Source organism: Nuphar pumila, chromosome 8, assembly GCF_984573655.1.
Source record: "Nuphar pumila chromosome 8, dmNupPumi1.hap1.1, whole genome shotgun sequence".
NCBI lineage: Eukaryota > Viridiplantae > Streptophyta > Magnoliopsida > Nymphaeales > Nymphaeaceae > Nuphar > Nuphar pumila.
Window position 1 is genome coordinate 120,045,529 of NC_143256.1, and position 27,919 is coordinate 120,073,447.

Genomic DNA, 27,919 nt, shown 5'->3' on the forward strand with positions numbered 1-27,919 from the left:
GGTAAGGGTCTTACTATCCCCAGCTTGTTTGTAAAAAAAAAAATATCTGAACACAATAATGTTTTTCACCTCTAAACCTTTTACTTGCTAACCAAATACTACAATAATTTGTTCTATACTATATTATACAATATAAAGTACACAAAAAACATATTTTTTTGTTAATTAATAAGCTTATATGAGTCAAACTTAAGGGAACACCTATTGTTCATGCTCAATGGCTTGAGCTTATTTTATGAGTTTGAACGAGCTTTTTACAAGCCTAGCCAGTTTAGCTTGTTTATCTGAAAAAAAAAACCTAAAAAAAAGGGGGATCAAATCAGCAAAACCCCTAGGGCAAGAACTCAGAAAAGGAGAGCATATACCACACTTGCATTGTGGAAGGTGTGTTCGTATATAATTCCTTCCTTCTCATCCACTTCTTTTCCCCTCCCCCATTGGAAGCAATTCTCCTTTCTCAAATCCCAATCATATAAACCAAACACAAGCCCCAGCAAAGGACATTCTCGTCACTTTAAGAAAACCTAGGGATAAAAAAACGAAACCATCCTTCCTGAAAGGGTATTTTCGTCAGTCTGCTGCAGGGGCAGTTTCGTCATTTTAGAAAAGTCAGCCGCCCTCGGGTTTGAAAAATATCCGGTCAAACCCGCCGTTGATTTTCCGATGCCGTTTTCCGGCGGACGCGTTCCTTTCATCCCCATCATCCGGTCGGGGGGCCTCCGCGTATTTACGGCGATGCGCGGGCGGCTCCTCTCCCTCCTCCGCAAAGTCAAACCCTTGACCACCTCTTCCTCGAAGATGGACAATCTCGAGCGCCTCCGCACCCGCGTATGCATCATCGGCAGCGGCCCCGCGGCCCACACGGCGGCGATCTACGCCGCCCGGGCGGAGCTCCGCCCGATCCTGTTCGAGGGGTGGATGGCCAACGGCATCGCGCCCGGCGGCCAGCTCACCACCACCACTGACGTCGAGAATTTCCCGGGCTTCCCGCAGGGCATCCTCGGCCACGAGCTCATGGACCGGTGCCGGGAGCAGAGCCTCCGGTTCGGAACCCGAGTCGTCACTGAGACCGTCAGCCGGGTGGACTTCTCCGGCCGCTCCCTCCTTGTCTTCTCCGAGACGACCGTCGTCGAGGCCGACTCCGTCATCGTCGCCACCGGCGCCGTCGCCAAGCGCCTCCGCTTCCCCGGCGCCGAGGAGTACTGGAACCGCGGCATCTCGGCGTGCGCCGTCTGCGACGGCGCCGCGCCGATCTTCCGCAACAAGCCGCTGGCAGTCATCGGCGGCGGCGACTCGGCGATGGAGGAGTCCAACTTCCTCACCAAATACGGCTCCAGGGTCTACGTCATCCACCGGAGGGACGCCTTCAGAGCGTCGAAAATCATGCAGAACCGGACCCTCGGAAACCCTAAGGTGGAGGTTCTCTGGAATTCGGTCGCCGTCGAGGCCTATGCCGATGCCGACGGCCGGCTCCTGGGGGGATTGAAAATCAAGAACGTCGTCACCGGAGAAATCACTGATCTGAAGGTCTCTGGGTTGTTTTTCGCGATCGGGCACGAGCCGGCGACGGCGTTCCTGGAGAAGCAGCTGGAGCTGGATGAGGACGGGTACGTCGTGACGACGCCGGGCACGACGAAGACTAGCGTTCCCGGGGTCTTTGCGGCCGGCGACGTGCAGGATAAGAAATACAGGCAGGCAATCACCGCCGCAGGCACAGGTGACTTGTTCTAACCACAAACCCTAAAATTTCCCTTCTTTATGCGTTCATTGGATATCTTTTGAAGTGTTGTTGATTTTAATTGCGTATTTTGTTGTCTGTGATTTTATTGGGTTTTGTCATATTGTTGAGTTTGTGATGGAAATTTGTGCAGCTATCAAAAGTTGGGATGCATTTTTCTCAATGGTTAGATGTGGGTGATGGATCCTCATTTTAAAGGAAACTGTTGACAATAGCTTATATATGTGCAAGGCTGTTCCATAATATGATTAGAATTGACATTCATATGATGTTTTGATTTTCAGATTGTTGAGCTTTGAATCTTTATGGCTGATTGATATTGTTTTGTGTGGTATTCTTTTTTACGGTAGCAAGCTTTTCATATTATCATATTAGAGATGAGCACTAGAAGGAAATTCATGTTGGAGATGGGTAAGCTTCAACAACTATGAATTACACAATTATGTGCTTGTTTTGTGATATGGTGATTTTCTCTCTCTCTCTCTCTCTCTTGCATGTATCCTTTTTAGTCTCATTTTCTGTACAATTGGTTTCTATTGCTTATCGGTGTTTCGTTTCTACTCTGTGTATTTTGGTTAGAGGGATTTGAAAATGCAATTGTACACAAATATTTCTTTGTTGGATCTTTTTTCCTTTTTTACAAATTATCAAATTATGTTGTGCTTTTTCTAATTGTGTTTTCTTTTCTTTTTTGTTATTTTTTTTCTGAGATAGTAAAGCTTTTTATGAGAAAATTTTTTGTCCTATTTTATAATGTTCGTACTCCGCCTGTGTAGTTATACACTGCCGGTCCCAAGCCCGGATAAAGGAGGAGGGTTGCGGTAGGCCTGTGACAGCCAGCATAAAAACTTTGTCTTAATTGTAAGGTTATACCAGGAGAAAGTGTAGCTACACAACATAGAGTCTTAATTTTAGATCTTAGAATTAGACAATGCCGCAAAAGGGATAGACATAGGATAGATCCTAGAATTAAGTGGTGGGCACTGAAAGGAGCTAAACAAGGAATGTTTGTAGCGCAGGTAGTTAAGGAAGTTGATTGGTGTCTCGAGGAGGATTCAGAATCAATGTGGAATAAGATAGCGGGTGGTATGAGAAAAGTAGCTAAGGAGGTATTGGGTGAGTCTAAAGGCGGTGCACCACTAGGTAAGGATACATCATGGTGGAACGAGGATGTCAAATTAGCTATTAAGGTTAAAAGAGAGTGTTATAGAAATCTAAGTAAGAGTCGTGATAATGAGAATTTGGAGAAGTATATGATAGCAAAGAAGGAAGCTAAAAAAGTTGTTCGAAACGCGAGGGCTAAGGTATATAAGGAGGTTTATGACAAGTTGGATACCAAAGAAGGCGAGAAGGATATTTATAGGCTTGCAAAGATGAGAGATAGGAAATCGAAGGATTTGGGTATGGTTAGATGTATCAAAGATGAAACGCAAAGGGTTTTAGTCAAAGATGAGGAGATTAAGGAGAGATGGAAAGATTATTTTGATAAGCTATTTAATGATAGTCATGCTCAAGATCTTGGAGACTTCTCCATTCCTTTTCATGAGATAAATCGTGACTTCATGCGCAAGATTCAAAAGAAAGAAATTGCAGAGGCTTTGAAGAAAATGAAATCAAGAAGGGCAGTTGGCCCAGATGGTATACCTATCGAGGCTTGGAAATGCTTGGGAGAGAAAGGTTTAGAATGGTTGACAAATCTTTTTAACTTGATTTGGCGAACAAATAAGATGCCTAATGAGTGGAGGAAGAGTACTTTGGTGCCTTTATATAAGAATAAGGGTGATATACAAGATTGCACAAACTATCGTGGTATAAAACTCATGAGTCATACTATGAAACTTTGGGAGAGGGTGATTGAGTCTAGGTTGAGGAAGGTTGTCATGATATCGGAGAATCAATTTGGTTTTATGCCTGGAAGATCAACTATGGAAGCTATACATCTTCTTAGACAACTTATTGAAAGATATAGAGAGAGGAACAAAGATTTGCATATGGTTTTTATTGATTTAGAGAAGGCATACGATAGAGTACCTAGGGACGTTCTCTGGTGGACAATGATGAAGAAAGGTGTTTCTCTCAAGTACATTAGTATAATTAAAGATATGTATGAAGGAGTAGTAACCAATGTCCGCACTTGTGGAGGGGTGACAACCAATTTTCCGATAACGGTTGGGTTACATCAAGGATCTGCTTTAAGCCCTTTCCTATTTGCGATAGTGATGGATGAGCTTACGAGATCAATTCAAGAAAATGTACCGTGGTGTATGTTGTTTGCTGATGATATTGTTTTGATTGATGAGTCTAGAGCTGGGGTTAATGCTAAGTTAGAATTATGGAGACAGACATTGGAAGCTAGAGGTTTTAAGTTGAGTAAGAGTAAGACTGAATATATGGAATGTCGGTTTAGTAAGCAACGAAGTAGTGATGGGAGTGTAGTGAAGCTTGGTGAGCAAGATATACCGGTGAATGATTATTTCAAATATTTGGGATCCATCATTCAAAAGTATGGAGAAATTGATGGAGATGTAAATCATAGGATAAAGGTTGGGTGGATGAAATGGAAAAGTGCTACTGGAGTGCTGTGCGATCGTAGAATGCCATTGCGGTTGAAGGGAAAGTTTTATAGGACGACTATTAGACCCGCTTTACTATATGGTACGGAATGTTGGGCTGCCAAGAGACATCATATTCAAAAAATGAGTGTAGCTGAGATGCGGATGCTTAGATGGATGTGTGGAAATACAATAAAAGATAAGATTCGGAACGAAGAGATACGTAAGAAGGTAGGTGTTGCACCCATTGAAAATAAGATGCGAGAGAATCGTTTACGGTGGTTTGGACATATTCGGCGAAGGCCTAATGATGCTCCAGTTAGAAGGTTGGAGAAATGGGAAAATATATTAGTTAAAAGAGGTCGGGGTAGGCCTAGGAAGACTTGGATGGAGATGATAGGAAAGGATATGAATGCTTTGAACCTCACCGAGGACATGGCGTTGGATAGAAATGATTGGAGGAAAAGGATTCATGTGGAAGACCCAAAATGAATTTCTTTTTTGGTTCATATCGCTGACCCCAATTGTTTTGGGATGAAGGCGTAGTTGTTGTTGTTGTTGTTGTTTATAATGTTCGTATAAGAAGTTTCATAAGTCCTAACCAAGAATCCTAACTGTTTCAAAACCATTATAGCTTTTCACCAAATAAGACTCTTCTCCCTGGAAGGATCGTCAGGATAACATATATGTTCTTCATTGTACCTAGGAATTTGATTGATTGTAATGTTCTATCACAATAGGTATTTTATCATAAAAATCTCCAATATCTTGTACACATTTTGATATTTCATCAAGATGTCAAAATGATAAAATCCCAAGCGCATCTCAACATTTTCAACATCACTAGATTCAAGCAAGTCTCAATACTCTAGGTCTAGGTATTTATTCTTGATAATATTATGAGATTTCCCTCATTTGTTTTAAAAAATATTCTTGTCTCCTTTCTTTGTTCATCTTAAACCTGGAGTTCTCAAGGAAAACAAAAATTCTTAAAATATTTGTGACACTCTTGAGAATGATATCCATGATATAGATCTTAACTTCAGATTCCTTAATCTTAACAAGTCCATACCCACAACAAGATATTGATATTCAATGAACCAAGCTAACCTAGATGGTTAGAATTGGAAAAGATGCATGTGTTATTGATCAAGGTTTTGAAGCAGGGTTGCAAGTAGGGGTGGCAATCGGGTCGGGTTGGCGGGTCGACCTGGTGGGTTGGGGGGTCAGCATACCTCAACCCGAACCCGACCCGTTTATTAAACGGGTCGGCTGTGGCAAACACGAACCCGACCCGTTTATTAAACGGGTAACTCGACACGACCCGCCAATCCCGTTTAATAAACAGGTTGGGTTGGGTAAACGGGTTGGCGGGTTAGCGGGTGGGTTGGTGGGTCCGGTTGGCGGGTTGACCCGCCCGCCTAACCCGTTTATTAAACGGGTCAGCCGGGTTGGCGGGTTGGCATACCCCTAACACGAACCCGACCCGTTTAATAAACGGGTTAGGCGGGTCGACCCGTTTATTAAACGGGTTAGTTTAAGCCCAACCCGAACCCGCCTAAGAGGCGGGTTGGCGGGTCGTGTCAGGTTTTGCCACCCCTAGTTGCAAGGGAGAGGAACCAACAAATAGTTTTTGGTTATGAAGCCTTCATGGGATCTTTTGAATTAAATTTGAGGTCCAAGGGTGGATCCATTTGAGGTCCCTGGTTTATTCAATCTCTAGTTCTCGAGCCTGAGATCCTCAATCACCAAAAAACCTGCATTTGTGCCCTGAAAGTCTCCTAGAAAAAATACTAGAGTTTAAGAGACAGTCTCTGGTCATGGATATGTATGAATCAACATAATATCTAGTTTTGTATGCAAGAAAGTGCCCCTGATATGTTGTTTATGGATGTACTAGCAGTTACGACTAGCTAGTAAAGATGCATATTTAGAATTAGAAGAGTGAAAATTCTAAAGCATAAATGTTAGCAGTTAGTAGATGGGAGGGAAAAGAAACTTGAAAACTGCAAGCTTAGTAGGAATGTTGATGAGGAAAATCTTAGCGCACGTTTGGAAGCAGGAAGATAATCGGAAAGAAAAATTACAACTTTTCCATCCATCCCAAACAAGAGAAAATTTTTGAAAGGAAAGTTTTTTTAAAAACTCAGATTTTTTATAGGAAAAATTTCTCCACCTAGGGAGGTCTAGGTGGAGGAATTTTTCTTATCAAAAAATTTCTTTTTGCATTAGGGCAACCAGTCACCCTCGAAGCATCTCATTCCATTGGTTGCCATTCTGCTTCCTTCCTCCATCTTCATCTTCCCCCTGTACACCTCCATTTTCCTCTCTCTCTCTCTCTGGTCGACCCACCTCTCTCTGTCTCCCTCTTTCTCTCTCTCTTTGAAAGGGGGTCTGATCAACCCCCCTTCTCCGTATTTTCCTCTAAGAAGGGGCTCACATGTTCAACCACATAACACCTGAGTGGCTTCTCACATTTCTTTAGCCTGTTTTTCTGATGCCACACAAGCAAGCGAATTTTTTTCATTTGGAACAGTATTCATATCAAAACTTTTGATAAGCAAAATTTTCTTTTCCTATGAGATTTTTTCTTGCTTTCAAATGTGACCTTATGGGTTGATATAGAAAGACTGTGTAGTGCTGTAGTACTTAAATTCTAACAAGATGGTTTGATGAAGACACTGCCAATAGGATCAACACCTGGTAGATGGAGTAGCGATAAACAGTGCCTGTGTTATGTAGTAATAAGCACCACTCTGATTGAATGGTTGATTCTGTAATATTGTAGTCAAACCTGCATTTCTGTATAATGCTGAGTGTAATAACACTAAATAAGAGAGGGGATGATATTGTTGAATATAAAAAATAAAATAAAAAAAGAGAAAGATGATTAAGAAGAGTGAAAAATAAATATGTTGTGTGGTCTTGAGGGATGAGAACCAGGATCCGACTTGAAATCATCATTTTTAGAAGACAATAAGGATGGTGATCGGTACTTGGAGATGGTTTAGTTCCATGGACGTTAGACGAAAAAATGGGACCACAAAGGTAAGTACTAAAAGTGGGTAGGCTAAATGTAAGGGCGATGTTTGCATGTTTAGAAATAGCAGGAGGTGAGAAGTCACTACTATCATGAACAATCATATCCCATTTCATCCAAAGCAGGTTTTCTTTCATTAAGATTGGGAGGGGTTGTCGCAGGAGATGCCAATGTCATGTGGAGAGTCTTTGCAAAAATGATGTGATATGAAATGTGAATGCAAAGCAATGAAGGATCATAGAAATGATACCCATTGTATGGAAAATTATTTGGCTATTATGTTTTATAAATTTTCAACATTTTGAAATAATTTTATTTTTATTTTTTTATTTGTATAAATAGGTGGATGGTAACAAGAGCATGAGAACTAGAGGATGTTCTCTCTCTCTCTCTCATGAGTTGAAGGGTTAACATGGAAAAATTATTTATAGAAGACACTCATTGACTGTGGTTATTGAACTCTGTCTTCAAAAGATAAATATGTAAATGAGCTTGATGGCTTACACAATGGGTTCATGCTCTTTGGCTCTAATAAAATTTGAGTTCATGCAATCAGACAGAATATTTTGATAAGTTCAAGCTAGACAAATTTATTGTGCATGCATATCTGTGAGAAAGGTGTGGCATTTGCCAAAAATTGCAGACTGTGGCCACTGTTTAAACCTGTCACTCTGTGTCTTGTGCTTCTAAGTATTTCCTCTTCAAAATTCTGTGCTCACAAATTTATCCATCTTCACCAATTATGTAAACCGATTCTCAAAACCAGAGTGCATCAATCCAGTTTCCTTTTTAAATTCATCCTACCTTTTCACCATTGATGGAGAGTATTTTGTCTCAGTCAGTGAGTGATGCTTGGCCTAAAGATGAATGCAAACAGCAAATGGATGGAGATCTCGTTCCAATCATTTTGTACACATACTTGGAGATTGGTGATATGAGCAAAGGATATTGAAATTGCCATTTTTTGTTTGAAGTTTTGAACCCACCCCTCTGTTCCTTGTGCTTCTAAATATACCCTCTTCAAACTTTAACAACTCTTAACTTATGATTGCTTCATAAAACTGTTTAGCCAAAAGTTATATTGGAACCAAAATTTTCTCCATTAGATTGACTTAACCTGACTGAGGGCATGAAGCTACACTTATTTTCCAAAGTTGGGGCTTAGCTGGACCATATCTCTGTTGGACCTCATTGATGAATCAATGATCCAATTAAAGGATCACCTGAATAAGTTCAAAAAGCATAAATTTTTGGATAAAAACATGACCTACCACTTAGTACAGAAGAAATGTGCAGAGAAGCATGTGATACTAATAGAGAGAAATATTATGGACTCAGCTCACCAAAACCTCGTTGCTGAACCAAAGACACCCTCGATGGTCTTTATGACCCTGATGCCCAATGATCTTTATCATGACCTTTCACCTGTTTGTATTTTTGTTGTTCTGGTTTTCTTTTTGATAGTCAGGTTAGCGAAGATTCAAACCTGAGACCCCTCAGTTATGATAGTTGAACTAACCATCCATCTTCTTGTTTGACCTAGCTATTTGTAGATGTTATGATAGCTGCCATCTGTTTTTCCTCACTCATCGAACCAGCTTGATTTTGTTGTGCATGCATCTTGTTTCTAACCGCCAGCTAATGATCCTTTGAAAGCTTAAGCAAGTCCTTACAATGATTATAATTAATCTCATCTTTCTATCACTTTGCTGTAATTTAGAATATCTGCTGCGACTACTGGAACATTTCTTTTGAACCATGTTGACAGACAACCTAATTTTTTCTATTCCCTAGAGTATCTTCATTCATTCAGTCATTCCTGTGTGCCCCAAAACCTGGTAGGGGAGTCACAAATCGCTCTTCACCATCTAATGATTTTGGTTTGAACATTTGGCATCTCAAAATTGTTCAATACGATCATAAGATTCTCAGTCACTTCACCTTGTACATTTAATACAAGTGAGAGTTGTTCCTCTTTTTCTGAAGTTATCAAAGTCTGTACCTAATTCTGAGAAACCTATCCTTTTCAGTTGTCATTTCTCGACTATGTCACACAGATTCTCCATTTTGGCTCCCGTTCCATATCCTCTTACTAGTCATATTGAAAACTTCATAAAAATGGCTGTATCCCAGTATCTGCACCATATTCGTGTGACCTAGTTTATCGAGAAACAGCTGCAATTTTTTTTGCAGATCACCATTTTTCATCTTCAAGGGATTGAAGAAAAACCCCTCACACTTTAGAAATTGCGGACTGATCATCATTTACTAGTGCTTCTTTGTATGACGGAAAAGATGCCTTCATGACTAAAGGTGGAGTTTCCGTATCAACAAATGTCCTCTGTGACATCTTCCATCATCAACTGTTTCCTGCTAAAAACTTTTTCCACCATTTCAAATAGGTCAAAAACAATAGCTAAATGTTCACTAACAGAAACTAATGCTAGAAAATGCAGGAAACCAAGTATCAAGAACAATCCACATCATTTAATTGTATAATGTTTTCAAGAGCTACTCATTTGAATAATGAACAAAATGTCACTTAATTTACATAGAAATGAAGTAGCATCTGTGGGAAATTTTGAAGGAGTTTGTACTATTGCTAATGAATGTAATTCAAAGAACCATATGAAGGGGTACAACTTCACTTAAGGAAACATATAACCAAAAGATTTATCTGTACTAGCTAATAGAAGCAATGGTCTTGCCAATCCCAAGCCATATTTGGAAGGCCTCGAAAGAAAGAACAAGTCGAAGAACATATGTTGTGACGTTCCCTACCTTTTAAAGCACATCACTAGCCAACTGAAAACCCTTTCGCCTCATATTCAGCTGATGCTAGAGTTGAGGGTTCCAAAAAGAACAGGACTTCACTGAAAACCAACTTGATGAGAAGCACCTCCAGACAATGTCAACAAATACTAAATATGGCTATCTCAAAGCTTCCATAAAAGATATTAAACCATATACAATCAAATCTTGCCTCTGCTTTCAACAGAAAATAGGAGGTTGACTAGTAGAAGCCTCTGTCACATGAATATAATAATGGTAGATATGGAGGAATTCTTATGAAAATTTTCAATGCGACTAATATACGAGCGGATACAGTAGGTAGTAAAAATGGACATTGATAGAAACATAGTTGAGTACTACCTTGACTAGTGAACCCTAGTTTGGCTGGCTAGTTCCTACGAAACTAGGTGTGACCAGCTTGACTAGTTGGTCACTTGGATTACCTAGTCCTCGCACGCTGATAGGGATGGAAGACTAGCTGAACGAAGCGAACAGGGCGTGTTCGGGCTCGACTTATTTACCAGTGGATTTAGCTTGTGATTCGGCTTGTGTTCATGTTTAGCGAAGCTGAGCTCAAGCTTGGCTCATCCCTAAATGAGACGAGACAAACATGAGCTGGCTCGTGTAAAAACATTCCATGTTATTTATACATGATATATATATATATATTATATATTACACTTAAAATATATATGTTTTAAAAATTACACTCAATAGTTCATATTTTATGTATATATTTTCTATTCATTCTTCCTTTTATATATTACACTTAAAATATATATTGTACATAAATATAATTTTTATGTATACGAGATCTCCTGAGCTGAGCCGAACAACCTGTGTTCGGGCTTGACTCGTTTAAGCTAAATGAGCTGCTCATGGGTAGGCTCACCAGCTATATGAGCCAATGATGAACTAGTTCATGACTAGCCAAACCAAGCCGAATCACAAGCTGCTCGGTTTGTTTACCAGCCTACACACTGAAGGATATGATGATTTCATATTATTAGCCATGTTTTGTGAAATTTCAGTTATCAGTCATGTCATGTTGTCATTAGGGAGAGCAAGAAAGGGGAGATGTAAAATTCATCCCTATTTACCCTTCTGCCATTCCTTTATCCCTTGAATGTTTTTCATCCTTTATGGATTCACAATTCAGCAATACTCTAAACTTCCAATAATTAGATTGCACCGAGACTGTTGAGTATCAGAAGTCATTATTTGTATTTAATTTCCATGCGTTGAGGAATTCCTTCTGCAATCTTTCATTATAATGTTGTTAACTTGTGAACTGTTGGTATGAGATTTTAAACATAGTACACTTTCAGTGATTTAGTCTAAGTGAATCCCTTAAATCCAAATGGGCTCCATATGCTGAAGAGTTTGAGAACATTACCAATATTGGAATCAACGTTGCTGCTGGCAGTCATTCCACTTGGAAATTAAAATCATAAATATAATAGTAATTAGACATGACATTTTGAAGATTTTATTTTTCCAATTTTGTATTCTTGATCTAAAGCAAGGTTTAGGACAATTTTTTGAGAGGCATTGATGTAGGTGGTGGTGTAAAAACTGGAAAATTGACCAGGGATTTGTCTCTCTTCTTCATTTAGGACGAGACATTGTTAGAGATTCCTCCATTTATTGTTATTTTATCTTTTCTTCTGATCTCATAGTTTAAGCCAGTGGTGGCTATGATTAAAGCAATTGGAAATCGTTATTGGCCAATGATATGAAATCTGAAAGACTAGCTGTGGTTCAACTCAGTTCTGCTATTAAGATGATTTTATGATAGCATTTTTACTATTATCATACATATTGGTACAATTATCTTTTATTTATGACTTGAGTCAATCTGAGGTGTGGTTACAGTTCTAACTAATACATGATATAACTACACAATTTATAGCATGATTTCCTTTTTAAAAGTGATGCTGAAGTGATGGTTGTTTGGTACTTTGGTTGTTTTGCTAGTGGCCTGAAAATATTTGCAGATTTTTGTACTATGATCTCTCTCTCTCTCTTTCACTTAAATTTGATGCCAATGTTCACATCAATGGTATATTTGTATGCTTATTTGGCTAATAATCCTGAAAAACATGCATAATTTCATATTCATTCTTACCCAAGTCATCTCTAGTATTTGGCACTGGGATTATCTTTTACCAGGGGAGCATCCCTGTCATTATCCTGGGATAGACATAGTAGATGGGTCGTCTTTAACTAACTTGGACTGAGTTAGCTGAGTCTACCAATTTGCCCATAATCTAGAAAGCCTTATAGTAGCAGCCAAGGTAACCCTTCCAAGACTTGTATAGATATGAGCTACTTCTTCAAGTCTCATGCTTGAGTGCAAAGTCTTATTTTCAACATAGTGCATCAGAAATGTTTTTAACTTTCTTTGTTACAAGTTCACCAACCCTTGGATATGTGGCTCCAATTTCATTTATAGTAGACAATTTAAGATCACAAAGTATCCTATTTAGTTCTGTCATGGTCGAATGACATAGTCATGAGCGTAGTTGTAGACCAAGTATGTATAGTTGCATTTGATGTTAGAACAACATTATAATGATGTTGGGTATATATCATCCAAAGAAGCATAATGGAGGATTCTTTGTAATGCCATACTTGGGAAAAGAGTTTGACGTGTAGGTATTTTGATAATTTCTAAGAAGACAATATCATCTCTTTAGCATGCTTTTGCAAGGTTGCTGGACCTCCTGATCATGAAATCAGTAGCTCTTTCAGCTTCTCTCTATTATTCCTCCCCTTGTGTGTGTGTGTGCATGTTAAAAAGTTGGAGGCCTCAGAATTTGAAAGCATGACCTCTTAAATGCGACACAAGTGTTACACCTTTTGACGACACCATCAATTTTCTCCTTTTCCATGCAAGCTTGAATAAAATTAGAAGTATATACCAGGGTACTCATTTACCAGGTCTAGATGAGCCAAACTGATGTGAGCCCACATACACTTGAGCCTGGCACATATACAAAAACAAGCTAGGCTCAGTTTGGCCTCAAGTTCAGCTGATGAAGCTCATTGAGGGGAGTGTGTGCTCTTATATGAACCTAGTTCAACCCTCACACAAGTTTGGCTCGGGATCTTATCCAACTATAGATAAAGAACTGTCCTGCTTTATTTCATGTTTTAGTCTTTAGATCTTGGGACTAATTTCCATGTCATTTACTGATCGTGACAATGTGTATAATCTCCCTTCATTTTCAACCTAACCTTCGCTTATTTGTCTAGAAAGAAAAATGATCATATATCAGAAAGGCGTTTTCTGCAGAAATAATCAAGTTGTATTGCTTATGTTTTCTGATTTTGCTTTCTCCATATAATTGATGGAGCTGAGTTTTTTTCCCTATTCTTTTTCTTTTCAAGTTACTAATTGATATTCCGTTGCATAGGTTGCATGGCAGCCTTGGAAGCAGAACACTACTTGCAAGAGATAGGAGCTCAAGAGGGAAAGTATGATTGACTAGCCTCTCTTGAGAAATCTAAAAGACATCTAGAACTGAAAGTAAGAGCTACCATGTAGCATCTTGTTCTCTTCATCCATTTATGGGTCCATCTTCAGTTTCACAGTCGGATGTTCATGGCAGTGTTTTAAGTTATTGTACAATGTCTTTTGAATATCTATTTTTATTGTTGTTTTAAATACATTTGGTCTAGTTTTCTGTTTACATAGACATGACAAAAGATTGAAAAGGGAAATTGTCTTGAAAGGGGCTCGCAATGCCAAGTCCTGTTTGGTTTCGTGGAATTGTGGGAAATTTGATTTCGGGAATTGAATTCCCAAGACTCCAGTTACACATTTTCATTATAGAAGCCTGAATTGGTGGCCCCGGTAATCACATGCCCAAAGTCACCCTTCAAATTATATGCTTCCAAAATAGTTATCCAAATATGATGCTTGAAAATTTTGTAATTGAGATATTACATTATTGGCTAAATATCACATGGGTGCGGAGCAATTTCAAAAATTTTGGACACGGGGATACGGCTATATATATATATATTAAAAATATATATATATATATATAACAATAACAAGATCCGACCAGATACCGTCTTGGATCTGGGTTGAGTTCGGATCTAGATCCGATCCGAGCCCACATTAATTTTAATAAATGAAAAAAAATAGACTCAATCAAAGTTGACCGAGTTGTCTAAAATGTGGACGGATTCAGTCCCGGTGCATTGATTGAGTCCAACACTTAGTTGACAGTGTCCGTCTCGTGTTCGAAGCCGCACCCGTGTTGGGGCGTGTCGATGCGGGTGTGTCGACCTTTTAGCCGAGTATTTGTGACTTAGGCTAAGAGCATAAAACAAATGTTAAACCTTGTGCATAATGTATGATGTGCCATACGAGAAGCATCTTGAAGGATGGAAACAACAGCTGGATTTGGTGACGGCTGGATAACCCACCTTTGAACGCAATTGATTACATCTTAAAATAGAGATTCAAGAGCTGGAGAAGGATCTTTTATTGTGACTTTTAGATGAATTGAGGTATATAGTTTGTACTGTTCAAATAGAGGTGCCTGTGCTTATCCAATGGATTCCCTCTGTATTCTCATTTATTCTTCACATGCCCTGTTAGTGCACAGGTTTGGACAAAAGTTGCTTTCCCCTGGTAGATATAGAGTGCCTTTTTTGCAAATTGAGGAGGAACTCATTTGTTGGAGTAAGAGCAACTTTCACAATCTTACCATCTTTCAATGCTGGATGGTAGCTTTCCAAATAATTGCCTGGCATATTTGGCAAACCCGTATTTGAATATTTATGCTTTTCTACTACTTAGACCATTTATCTTTGTTTCAGTTATATCGGTGAACACATTTTACTTATTGCCCAAAATTGTATGCATCCCCTTAATGACAATTGGACGTTTGCAGAAAGATGGAGATCTCCTCCTCTTGATGGGTTAAAATGAACGTTTTCATCCTGTATATCTTATCCTCTGGGTGCTGGCAAATAGGTTTTATGGTAAGGACTAAGGAATTCTTCAAAGTTTTTGTAATTGGGTGGCTAGAGATTTATCTAGACTAGCTGTGTTGAGTCTTCTTCAGTTTTGGAAAGATAAACCTGCTGATTGGTATCCCATCAGTTTACAGCTGTGTATCTACTTTGTATTTTGACTGGTTTAATTAACTGTTAGGGAATCCCTACCAGTCATACAATTATACTATTGGGTTTTGAACCTGAACCGTCCCAACACAAGGTGACATGCACTAACTGCCCTTACCAGACAAGCCGAGGCCCCGTGAAACATGGTCACGGAGATCTCATCAGATCAACACAGTAAGCTTATAATACCCCAACCGAGTAAATGAATGTACTTTTTTGAATTGGAGCGTTCCCATTAAAAATTTTCTATTGATTTTCTCAATCTTATCGATAACCTTAATTTAAAGCTGAAAACTCATCATCTAATAAATGAGAAAAGATGACATAATTGCCTTAATTAACACTATTTCCCTTGCTTTTGACAAAGAATGCCCACTCCACGAATCAACTTGCTTTTGAAATTTCTTAATCTGCCCGTTTCCAAAAATTGCTTTCAATCTTCTGGTAAATATTGAGACCCCCCCGGCCCCTGATATTTAATTACTGACCATAAACCTTTATGATTATCATATATTTACCATGATTGTTTAGATTACTCTATAAGTTATCTCTATCCATATAATAATTATGGCCATAAACCTTTATGATTATCATATATTTACCATAGGCCTGCATAAGGATAGCGATAAACTGGTCTTTTATGCACAAAACTTAAAACATCAACATTAACCCCATCCTTCTTTACACACAATTATGCAAAAGAGAGGATTGATAAAGCTTAGAATTGGTGTTGGTTTTCCAACTCTAAGATTTATCAATGGATATCAACGGGCGCTCCGCTTGTGTGGCAGGAGGAGTTAGTGCATGTCATTTTGTGTTAGAACGTTGCAAGTTCGAATCCCTATGGTATAGTTGTATAACTTGTATTGGGGTCTGCCTAACCCCAGCTTTCTCTGTCTAAAAAAAAAAAGCTTTATCAATGGATATGACTGAATGAAGATGGAAACACATGCAAACCTTAAACCAAAGTAGGTTTGGGGGTTATGCGTAGACGAAGGAAGATGGAATAAAGCAATAAGAAACATTGATAGATACCAACGGGGGGGCTCCGCTGGTCTGGGAGGAGCCGTTAGTGCACGTCACCTTGTGTTGGGACGTTGCAAGTTCGAACCCCAAAAATGGTATGGATGTATATCCGGTAGGGGTCTGCCTAAACTCGGCTTTAAAAAAAAAACCCACAAAAAGGTACTTCTCGAGAGACAAAAAGTGAAAAAAAGGTGGCAAACCAGTGGGTCCCACATCCCTTCCTCACTCTTGAAACGTGGGCCCCTCGGGAGGGGGATGCTGTCACGTTTCCCCCACTTTCACATGGAGACCTGGGTCCCACATGATGACGTGGCACGTGAATTAATGATTTGGTATTTCCAACGTTTTTATTATTTTCTTTATGATATTTTAATATATTTGTAGCAGGCCGGGTTGGGTCTAGCAGTGGGTCCGTTGGGATGTCAAAAGGTTCAATGAATGAACCCACGTACCAGTCTGCGTAGCTGCCAGGTAGAAAGAGCATGGTCGGGGTGGAGAGTTTCAGGTGGTGCACCCTTACTCAGGCATTCGCCCATAGGAAAACCGACGGCAAATCAGGTGCAATCACATTGTACACTTTAGTGTGCTGCTGCATCTACTCTGCTCTCCATTTTCTGTTGGGCAAGTGTGCAATGTGATTGCACCTGATCTGCCTTCAACAAAACCGTGAGTTTTGTTAGAACTTGGGGGAAGTCAGGAACCCTGCAAACGTGTTGGGCTGGCCTCATGTTTTTAATGCATTTATGATTAAACTGGTGGTTTATCTTCCTCCATGGGCAAGACACCAATTAGAGTATCTCTCTATATAGATATATAAACTGAGATTTTCATAATTTTTTTTTTGTTTTATCTTAAATTTTACTATGCTAATGCGATTGGCATGTTTGGTTTTATAGGAACTGACTTTTGGATCATCCTATTATGATGCACAAATAAGATCTTTTAAGGCTTGAAAATCACCAACTCAGATTTTTCTTAATTATTCAAGCATCCAAAAATCATATTTTTTCATTGACAATACATGATTCCTAACAAATTGACTGTGATGAACACATTCTCAAAGTCATATTTGCAAAAAAAACATTGAAAATGCCTAATTCACACTCATGTTCACATATTTTTAATTAACATATTGGTCATGCATGACCTACATGTGTCTTTTTTTTTCCTAGTTGTTTTCATAAAACCAACCTTACAGATGTGATCTACATGTTTCACTTAGTGGGGATTGTCTTTTGAATTATCTGATTATGATGCGTAAATAGGATTTTATAAATACTTTCCTCGATCATAAAATCATGTTGGTTCATGAATAAAACATCGGTTCTTACTATTTTGAACATGCTCAATCCATCCATGAGGTTGGTTTGGATCAAAACTACTTTAACATATGAGATGCAAATTAGTTTGCACATAATGGTACCATTACCCCTCCCTCACACACACAATATATATATATAATGAAGAGAGGGAGAGAGATTTGTTATGGTAAGTAAATGAATGTAGATATTACTCCTTTCTAAAGAGCAAAATTAATTAATAACCGATGGATTGAGCGTGTTCCAACTAGAATATTAAAATAAAAATGGAATTTTATTGAAATAATACTTAAAATATTAAAATAGTATTAAATTTTTGGCCATACATGTCAGTGTTGGTGTCCATGTGTCCTCTCGTGTCATGGAGGACACATCACCAAAATGGCTTGTCCCTGTGACAGATTTTTGGTCTTGTATGCAAGAGAATTGATTGGCTTTAAATACTTTTCTTTAAAAGGTTTATGGAGCATCGCTTCTTATCAGTGCTATCACTGTTCATTTAATAAAATTTTCTTATCAGTGAGATCATTTTTGTCTACTTAATAATTGTTTTTATGAAGAAAAAAGACATACTTGAAAGGACCTAGATTGTTTTTTTTTTTTTGAAAGGCAAGCTGGGGTTAGGCAGACCCCACCAGTTACTATTCAAAGTACCAGTGGGGTTTGAACCTGCAACGTCCCACCACAAGGAGAAGTGCACTGACAACTCCTACCAACCACCCGTTGGTAGGATCTAGATTCTTTCCAAAATTGGACCACCCGACTATTTTGAATGGGTAAACTGCCTGATCTGGCTTGGAGAGTAATGGGTCCGTGCTAAACCCATTTGGTGCTAAGCTGCATGCTAAATGAGTTTTTTAGCTTCTCTGGTGCTTTTTATGCAGTTCCGGCTAAGGGTGGCAAAACCTGACACGACCCGCCAACCCGCCTCTTAGGCGGGTTCGGGTTGGGCTTAAACTAGCCCGTTTAATAAACGGGTCGACCCTCCTAACCCGTTTATTAAACGGGTCGGATTCGTGTTAGGGGTACACCAACCCGGCTGACCCGTTTAATAAACGGATTAGGCGGGTGGGTCAACCCGCCAGCCCGACCCGCCCGCTAACCCGCCAAACCGTTTACCCGACCCAACCCGTTTATTAAACGGGTTGGCGGGTCGTGTCGGGTTACACGTTTAATAAACGGGTCGGGTTCGTGTTTGCCACAGCCGACCCGTTAACGGGTCAGGTTCGGGTTGAGGTATGCTGACCTGCCAACCCGTCGGGTCGACCCACCAACACGACCCGATTGCCACCCCTAGTTCCGGCCCTATAAATGTGTTGGGCATGGTCGATTTACTAAAAATCCACACCTGGATCATGTGTTTTTGATGAAAAAAATGATGTTTGGAGCCTCAAAAATTACAAAGTTTTTGGACCGTTGATTTTTCAAACATTATAAAAACCCACCCATGTGTTGGAATCAAACACTTCAAGACCTGATCCCTGTAAAATCAAGTACATAGATCACATATCTACGTCAGAATTCAAAAATAAAATGAGAAAAAACTGAAAAACACATTTAGAATGGTGTTTAGCACCAACCCATTACTCTTGGCTTGGAATTTTAATATTTCAAGCCGACTAAAGAGAAAATACCAACCCCCACCCGGGTCGCCCGAGTGGCAGCATGTCTGAGGAGAAGGTGCTGACCCTTTTGTCCCATTGAGCTCCGCTTGTCTGGTAGGAGCAGCCATGCACCTCACCTTGTCTTGGGACGTTGCAAGTTCCAACCCCATTGGTATCGATATATAACTGGTAGGGGCCTGCCTAACCCCAGCTTGCCTATAAAAAAAAAATTGTCAGGTAAACCGACATATAAGAACAAATTCCCACTAGTTCCTAAGGAATATATATTTCTAACTATCTTTAATGTAATTTTTTTTTTATCAAAGTGGGACTAGTGAAACTAATCCTAGCACGAAAATCTTCAAAAAATTCACACAAGGAAAAAATATCAAATATCTTCTATCATGAGACACATTGCCGTTTATTTGCTGGATCATTGGCTTGGTGAAAATGACATTACTATACTATTGTGGGGATTTGGTATGGATACTTCAATTTGAGTTTGAACTGGTTATATATATTTGTATCATGCATGATTTAGTAATTGCATTCACTAAAATTAAATGTGACCTATTAAGCATCCATAATTGGGAGTAGGGCTGCAATCGGATTTGTTATCCGACCCGAGTCCAACATGTTTTTACGTTGGATCTAGAGTTGTATCGTTATATTAAGCATCCATAATCTGAATGTATATTAGGATCTATTCAGTCAGGTTTGGGTCATATTTGGATCAGCATTTTAAGTTGGATCTAGAGTTGATCCGAGTCAAAATCTGACCAGAATGCATTTTTTTACGTGTAAATAGCTTGTTTTGTTCTATTTTTTCCGGATCAATTATTACCACCATAGTCACAGATATAGGCGATGTTTTGAAAATATAGCAACAATATCACTATAAATTTATTAAAAATACTAAAGGCAAAATATCATGATATTTTAAAAATGGAAAAAATTTATATATATCACAATATTATCATAATAACATCACATTATTATCAATCACTTCTTATTTTTTACTTGTGTTGTATATCTTAAGTACACTTTTATTCTTTCTTTTATATTTTTTGCTTATTTCTTTGATTACATGAATATTTTATTATCTAAACAAGTTTTTTTCTCACTTATGTCTGCTGTTTTTATATTTTTTAAAACTATTTAAACCTTGAGTTTTTTCTCGAGATTTATCAACTAAACATATATTATCATGAGAAATTGCCTTGCCGAGATATAGCGAAGCCAGATATTTGTGACTATGATTACCACATGTATTTCAAATTCGGATTCAATTTAACCTCCCGAATCTGATTTGGATCTAGATCCTGATCTACTGATTGCATTTGAGATTCAGATTCAGATCTGACAAGATCCAGTCTGAATCGGACCTGTTTGCACCCCTAATTGGGAGAGAAAACTAGATGGAGTTGGTATGGAGCATGGTTCTGAATTCAACACGAATCTGGATCTAAATGAATTCTAAATGAAAGGAAGCAGCATCTAATGGGTGAAACCAAATTCAATAAGATGGGTCAAATGTGTGATTGTGCTGTGAGATAGTGACCCGCATTGTTAGCATGCATGGTCTGTAAGTCTCTTTAAATCATCTCATCTAGAAACCCTATGGTCAAGATTGTCACCAACTAGAAAAAATTGGTTTTGCCCAGATCCTCGAGACATTGCAGAAATTCTCGCTCTCTCTCTCTCTCAAGGTGGACCCAAACCAACCTAAATAACAAGTAGTTGGGTTTGGATTCGGATTTGAGTTATGTCGGATCAAGAAAATGCAATCCCAAACCTAACCCTTGTAACTTAAAAAGTTTATATTTACTGAAAAATTTATATAAAATACTCGGTTCAAGCCAGGTCAGGTCGGATACCCAACAAAATCATAACCTAAACCAGACCCACATATTACTTGGGAATGTTCTAACTGAATAATAATCGGGCTTCCGTTTTGCTGTGCCCATACCCTGGCATTTAGGTTTGGGTTGGGCAGGGTACCCGATGCAATCCCAATCCATTATCTCTCTCTCTCTCCATCAAACATTGGCTTTGCTTGACTACATGCCATTGTCTTACCCTACCTGGACCAGGGTGAGACAATCCCTGTATTGGACCACACCCACCTCCTTGCTAATCAGGGCCTCTATCACCATTTGTGCCACAACCAAAGTACATGAACCAACTTGGAAACAGGAACAAACAAGTCCTATCTACTAAGGATATTGAACTTGATGCAGACAAAGTAGTGATCCCCAATTGAAATAATTTCGTTATATACACTGTGCTCTAATAACTCAAAATTACCAAATAACTTGTTTAGAATAAGTTAAAGTTTAGCATTGTATTTTTGAGATGGATCTTTTTTGGAGACAACAAATATTTTGCAACTCATGTTCAATAACATAAAAAGCCATACAATTTATCTGTTCTAAATTACTTTAGTATCAAGTTAATAAGTATTCTTCTTTTTTGTTGAAATTCTTATGACAGCAAACCATTTATCTCTCAGACTGGTTACTATTTAAAAACATATTTGTGCAAGTTTTTGCTTAATCCAAACTTGTAGATGTGTTTATCATTGCTTACTTACTAAAAACCATGCATTGAATCAAATCAGTTTAACAAGAATTCTTCACACACACACACACACACACACACACACACACACACACATATATATATATATATATATATGATTTGTGCTAAATATGATATGGTGCTAAATGAAACATTTTATAGTTTTCGGTGTTTTTTGGAAATTTTAACTGTACAAATGTAATTTTACAAGGATATCAGGGGTACTATGGAAAAGCTGAAGAAATTCTGGATTAGTTTTTGATAATTTTACAAGAGCTAGTGAGTAGCTATTAAAACTTTTTTTTTTTATATTTACACGGAGAAACCACCTACAGGATCAGAGACCTAGCCATGCTAACTCTGCCTGCCATACTTACGGTCGCTATCCTGGCAACGTAAAACATTAACTCTATGGGCTTACCCGTTGCCCCCAGGCAGCTATTGAACTTATTTTCCTTTGGTTAAGTGGGTCAAATTAAGGAGTTCAAGTTGACGGACGTCGCAAGTTCAATATCAGATGTGTGTGCGTCCCACTCTACAGTCAATATCAGATGTGTGTGCGTCCCACTCTACAGTATCTAATTGAGCCAATATGAAACTATCCCGGATGAGCAGGGGGTATTCATGGAGCTTTATACCGTGGACACTGAAATATGGCCACAATTAGCAGATCTCTTGGCTAGTAAGAAGACATCTGAATCATAACGGTAGTTTCTCCTTGTTATATATATAAAAAAAAATTAGCACCAAACTTGTCCGGTATGCGCAGCTAGTGCATGTCACCTTGTGTTGGGACGTTGCAGGTTCAAAACCCACCGGTATAGTTGTATAACTGGTAGGGGTCGGTCTAACCCCAGCTTGCCTTTCAAAAAAGAAAAAATGTGTTAGCACTAAAAACCTAACCTATGGAAGTAAGGCACTTCTAGGTTAAAGTTCAAGGCTTGAGAGCCACAGGTGGCATGGCATGACTCAGATACTTGGGAGATGCCAAATCTTGGCAGTCTTATCATAACATCAAAAGGAAAAAAATTGGATATGAGAAGTGGTAAAATTCTCATTATATTTGCATTGAACGAAAAAGGAGCTTATATACAATACAGAAACTAAATCATATCCTAAATTGGTGGATACACACTGTCATTGCCTATTTACTTTCCATAGGAAACTGCCTATTTACATTCCTATGAAAAAAAAAAAACCAATTAACAGAGAATGAATGATGGGTTGACTGTCCGTAATTATAGGAGATCCGGATTTTGTGCATCAACTTGCATTCCTTAACACTCCTCCTCAAGTTTGGAATGTATGTTGATAATTCCTAACTTGCCAAGTAAAACCGAGAATTGTGAAGAACCCAATGGCTTTGTAAAAATGTCGGCTGGTTGATGTGATGTGATGTGGATACATGAGCTTTTTTGATCACTCCTTCCTGAACCTTTTCTCGCATAAGATGACAATCAATCTCTATGTGTTTTGTTCGCTCATGAAAAATTGGGTTTGAAGCAATATAGAGTGCAGTTTGATTGTCCCAATATAGGTTGGCAGGATTTGAATGCTTGATGCTCAAATCTTGTCGAATGTATTTTAGCCAGATAATTTCACAGCATGTTGAAGCCATGGATCGGTATTCAGCATCTGCACTGGAACATGACACTGTATCACAACATCTTGCCCAATCTGCATCACAAAATGCATTTAGTTGGATTGAACTAGTTGTAGGAAGTAACATCCCTTAACCAGGCATTTGTTTCATATATCGCAGGACGCGATGAGCTGCCTCTAAATGTGGATCCCGTGGTTTGTCCATAAATTGACTTAGAACATGGACTGAATATGCCAAGTCAGGTTGAGTGATAGTCAAATAAATCTGCCGTCCAACAAGTCTACGATATGAGAAAGGGTCACTAATGTAGCCACCATCAAACTTACTAAGGGATAAGTTTTGTTCCATGGAAAAAGAGGCTGGTTTCACACCAAGATATCTAACATCTTCAAGAATTTCGAGAGCATACTTTGGCTGTGAAAGAACAATGCCTTTGCTGGATCGAGCAACTTCAATTCCTAGAAAATACTTTAATTCTCCAAAGGTCCTTCAATTTGAATTGATATTTTATAAACAACTTGGTGTCTTCAATTTGTAGATTGTTTCATGCTAGGACATCTTGGGATCAAACAAATAAGGAATAACCATCCTTCGATTGCTTGAAATTGGCTTGTTTGAGAGTTGTTGAGAGTTTGATAAACCATTGATGGAAAGCTTGTTTGAGATCGTACAATGACTTATGAAGTTTGCAAACTCGGGTCTCCCCCTTTCGTCCAAAACCAGGAGGTAAAGACATGTAGATATCTTCATCAAGAGCGCCATGTAAGAAGGCATTATGAACATCGAGTTGGTGAACACACCAATGTTGTGTTGAAGCCACAACAAGAAGGAGGCGAACAGTCACAAGCTTGGCAACCAGAGCAAAAGTTTCTCCATAATCTAAGCCTTAAATTTGATTGTATCCCTTTGCTACCAATCTGACCTTATAGCTTTCAACGGAACCATCAGAGTTGAATTTGATCTTGTATACCCATTTGCATCCAACTGGTTTCTTCCCAAGAGGTAGGGCTTGAAGAGACCATGTCTCATTAGCTTTGAGAGCAGCAAGCTCTTCTTGCATAACAAGACGCCATTTAGGGTCACACACTGCCTGGGCAAAGGATGAAGGTTCTTTTTTGACTGAAAGAGAAGTGGTGAAAGCACAATGTTTGGGTGATAATTTGTCATATGAAAGTATATCAAATAAGAGATAAGTGATACCTGAAGCTGCGACCCATGTCGAGTTAATTAGAAGATGAAACGTCACGTGAAGGAAGAGAAATACCAACATGATACTCACAAAGATAACCGGATGTGGTTGTAGCTATCGTCATCTGTTTTGGTAGGACAAGAGACGAAGATGGAGAGTTTTGAGCAGTGAGCGAGGTATCGCTGGACGAAGGGAAATCTGTGGAGGGTGAAGGAGGGACCTCTTGAGAGATGGGTTCTGGTGGAAAGGATTCAATGTTGGGGTTGGAAAAAGAAGATGGAGTGGAGGTGTCATCATCATATGTTGGTGTTTGGGGGCGAGGAATCACTGGAGCTGGAGGAGAATTGACAGCGGAAGATGGAAAAGGAAAAATATTTTCATGAAAGGAAACATCTTGTGAGACAAAGGTTTTACCAGTTGAGAGATCATAAACCCCATATCCCTTTTGACCATATGGATATCCTAAAAAGAGATAGCGGGTGGCTCTGATATCAAACTTGTCGGGGCAATGGTGGTGTTTGGAGGCAAAGCATAAGCATACAAACACTCACAAATGATCATATGTGGGTTGTCTGTAAAAGAGCATCTCAAAAGGGGTCTTCCCTGCAAGGGGAGTTGTGGGTGTGCGGTTGATGAGATAAGTGCCAGTTAAGATGGCATCTCCCTAGAATTTCTTATGGAGATTGGCTTGAAATAATAAGGCTCGAGCCACATTGAGAAGGTGACCGTGTTTTCGTTCGACTATTCCATTTTATTGTGGAGTGGAGACACAACTGGTTTGATGCATGATCCCCTTATCTGAATAAAAATTAGTCATTTGAAATTCGGGATCATTATCACTCTGAAGAACTTTAACTTTCAAGGAGAATTGGGTCTCAATAAGATTGATGAATGTAGTTGTGTAGTTACGAGTGTCAGATTTATGATGCATCAAGTAAACCCATGTACATCGAGTGTAATCATCAACGATGGTAAGGAAATATTGTGCCTTATTGAGTGCAGGAACATGGTATCCTCCTCATATATCAACATGAATCAATTCAAAAGGTGCACGAGTACGTATTGCACTGAATGGGAAAGGAGAACGAGTCTGTTTAGCTAATGGGCAAATTAAACAATCTGAAACATCACAAAGCTTTATGTTTGGAATAGAACGAGAAAGCAAAGAAAGATTCTTATTTGGATATCGGGCAGATTTAAAAAATTGTAAGGCATTTTAAATAAAAAGTAATTCTTTTATGTTCTCCGCCCCAAGCACAGAGACCTAGCCGCGCTGGCTCAGCCTGTAGTACTATGGTCTCAGTCCATATCAGCATAAAACTCCGAGGGCTTACTCCTCTACCCCAGAGAGTCCTCAAGAAAAACAAGTCATTTTTGGTATAGAGTAGAGTCATTTTTCCGTTAAAAAAAAAGAGAGGGCACCCCAAGAGTGTCCAGCCCCAAACACACAACACAGCCTCTATCTTGGCTCATCTAAACTTTTCTTTTTTAGTTTATTTATGTTAGGCATGTTTAAATTGTACTGAAAGCATTGCTTTTAGGTCAATTTTGATGATGCCCCTAGTTTGATGCCAACTAATTTTTTTGTTGACAAGGATTTACTAAAATGTATCTGGGTTCTGTTATGATATCCCATTTATATGAATTCAAACTGCACAAGAAGATGGGTATGCATCATTTTTTACCCTACAAGGATATGGGCTGTATTTTGGCTGGGTTTGGCTTTGGTTTAGTTATATCTAAGACTGACTTAGTTGACATAGGCTTGAAAGATTTGGACTAGACTTGGGATGAGCATCACCCACTAATTAATCTGGTTTATTATACATCCAGGTTTGGGGCCTTGTTTAGAGTCCTAGTCAGGTATTGGATGTAGTGATCCTTCAACATAGCCACCAATGTGACTACTACTTGTAATTGTCTGTTAAACCTGGTTATTACTTGGTTGGTTCAATGCCCAACACATAGCAACCTGTTTCTTAACTTGCTAAACTAATGTGTTTATGGGATCGAGTAGCTAGGATTGCAATCTCACTTGGTTGAGACTAAGTAGTTCATGACAGGCCCCAAAGAGATTTGGCGTAGTGGGATGAGACCTAGGTTGCTAGTCAGGTGGCCTAGGTTCAAATCCCATGGGCGTCAACCCTTGCCTAAGCCAAAGTGTGGCAGCTCTTTGGCGTCTGGGGTGTAAGCCCACCAACTTTTACGCTGCTAGGACAACGGCCGTAAATACTACAAGCAAAGCCAACGTGGTTAGGTCTTTGATCCGAGAGTAGTTCCTCCGTGTAAATAAAAAAAAAAGTAGTCTATGACAGACACCAATGGTTAGGGTTTAGGTCTAAATCTATGTCACAAAAGCATGGATATGACCGCATTGACATTGGTTTGATGCACAAGTTCGGTTTGTTTTTGCAAAAACTAGGGCACAATGACATAATTTTTTTTAATTCTAAGTCAATAAAAAATGTTTTTTCTTGTATGATATTTATTAATGTATTTTATTGAAAAAGCAATAAAAATATTAACATTATTGCAAAAATAAATAAAAACCTAACGTGGCAGTGTCCATGTCAGCATGTCCCGTCATAACCCATTGTATCACCAGGGGTACGTGGCCAAAATGACGTGTCATTATGTTGTAGGTCTAAAATTGTGTAACCATCCAAATTGACTAACCTCAACTTCAAAATGAAAGATGTTAAATTTTAATTGTCCACCTAACTTTTAAGTCACATGTCTCAAGAGTTGTCCTTCAGATATTCTCCAAAAAGAATCTCTTGGGAATTAAAAAATTAGACTCGACTGTTGATTTTTTGAAGAAATCTTGATAAAATTTAAAAGTACAAATTAAATATGTTAAAAGCCTCAAAATTTCTTCTTATTTGGTTTCAAATATGAAGAAAATGTCGCGATCAATCTAGATAACCTCTCTTTTTTTCCCTCTTTTATGTAATCAAGTCATGTTTCAATGAACCTGCACGACTAGGTCTCTGATCTTGAACTAGGTCCCAACTGGGTTCAGACTAAGTCTTCAACTCGAGCCGGATTTTGTCCAGTCTAGTAAAGAACAAAACCGTTACTGGGATAATATCACAGCAAGCCATCAATCCAAAACATTGTTTTTTTATTGGAGAAACCGCTCCAGGCGCAGAGACCTAGCCACACTGACTCAGCTTGCCGTACTTACAGTTGTTGTCCTGTCAGCGTAAAACTCGGAGGGCTTAATTATTCGGCTTAGGCAGAGGTGACATGAGATTTGAACCTAGACTGCCCGTCAAACGGCCTAGGCCCCCATCCCACTATGCCAAACCCCTTGGGTCTCATGAAAAAACA

At 39.0% G+C, this 27,919-nt stretch overlaps 1 protein-coding gene across 1 annotated transcript; it reads left to right on the forward strand.

The window, feature by feature from the left end:
• Positions 1-762: 762 nt before the first annotated feature.
• Positions 763-13,860, forward strand: LOC149830426 (thioredoxin reductase 2-like). The gene is made up of 2 exons (XM_090016510.1): positions 763-1,717; positions 13,543-13,860. The coding sequence occupies exons 1-2, from the start codon at positions 799-801 to the stop codon at positions 13,611-13,613; spliced, it is 990 nt and encodes a 329-aa protein (XP_089872636.1). The 5' UTR covers positions 763-798; the 3' UTR covers positions 13,614-13,860.
• The last annotated feature ends 14,059 nt before the right edge of the window (positions 13,861-27,919 follow it).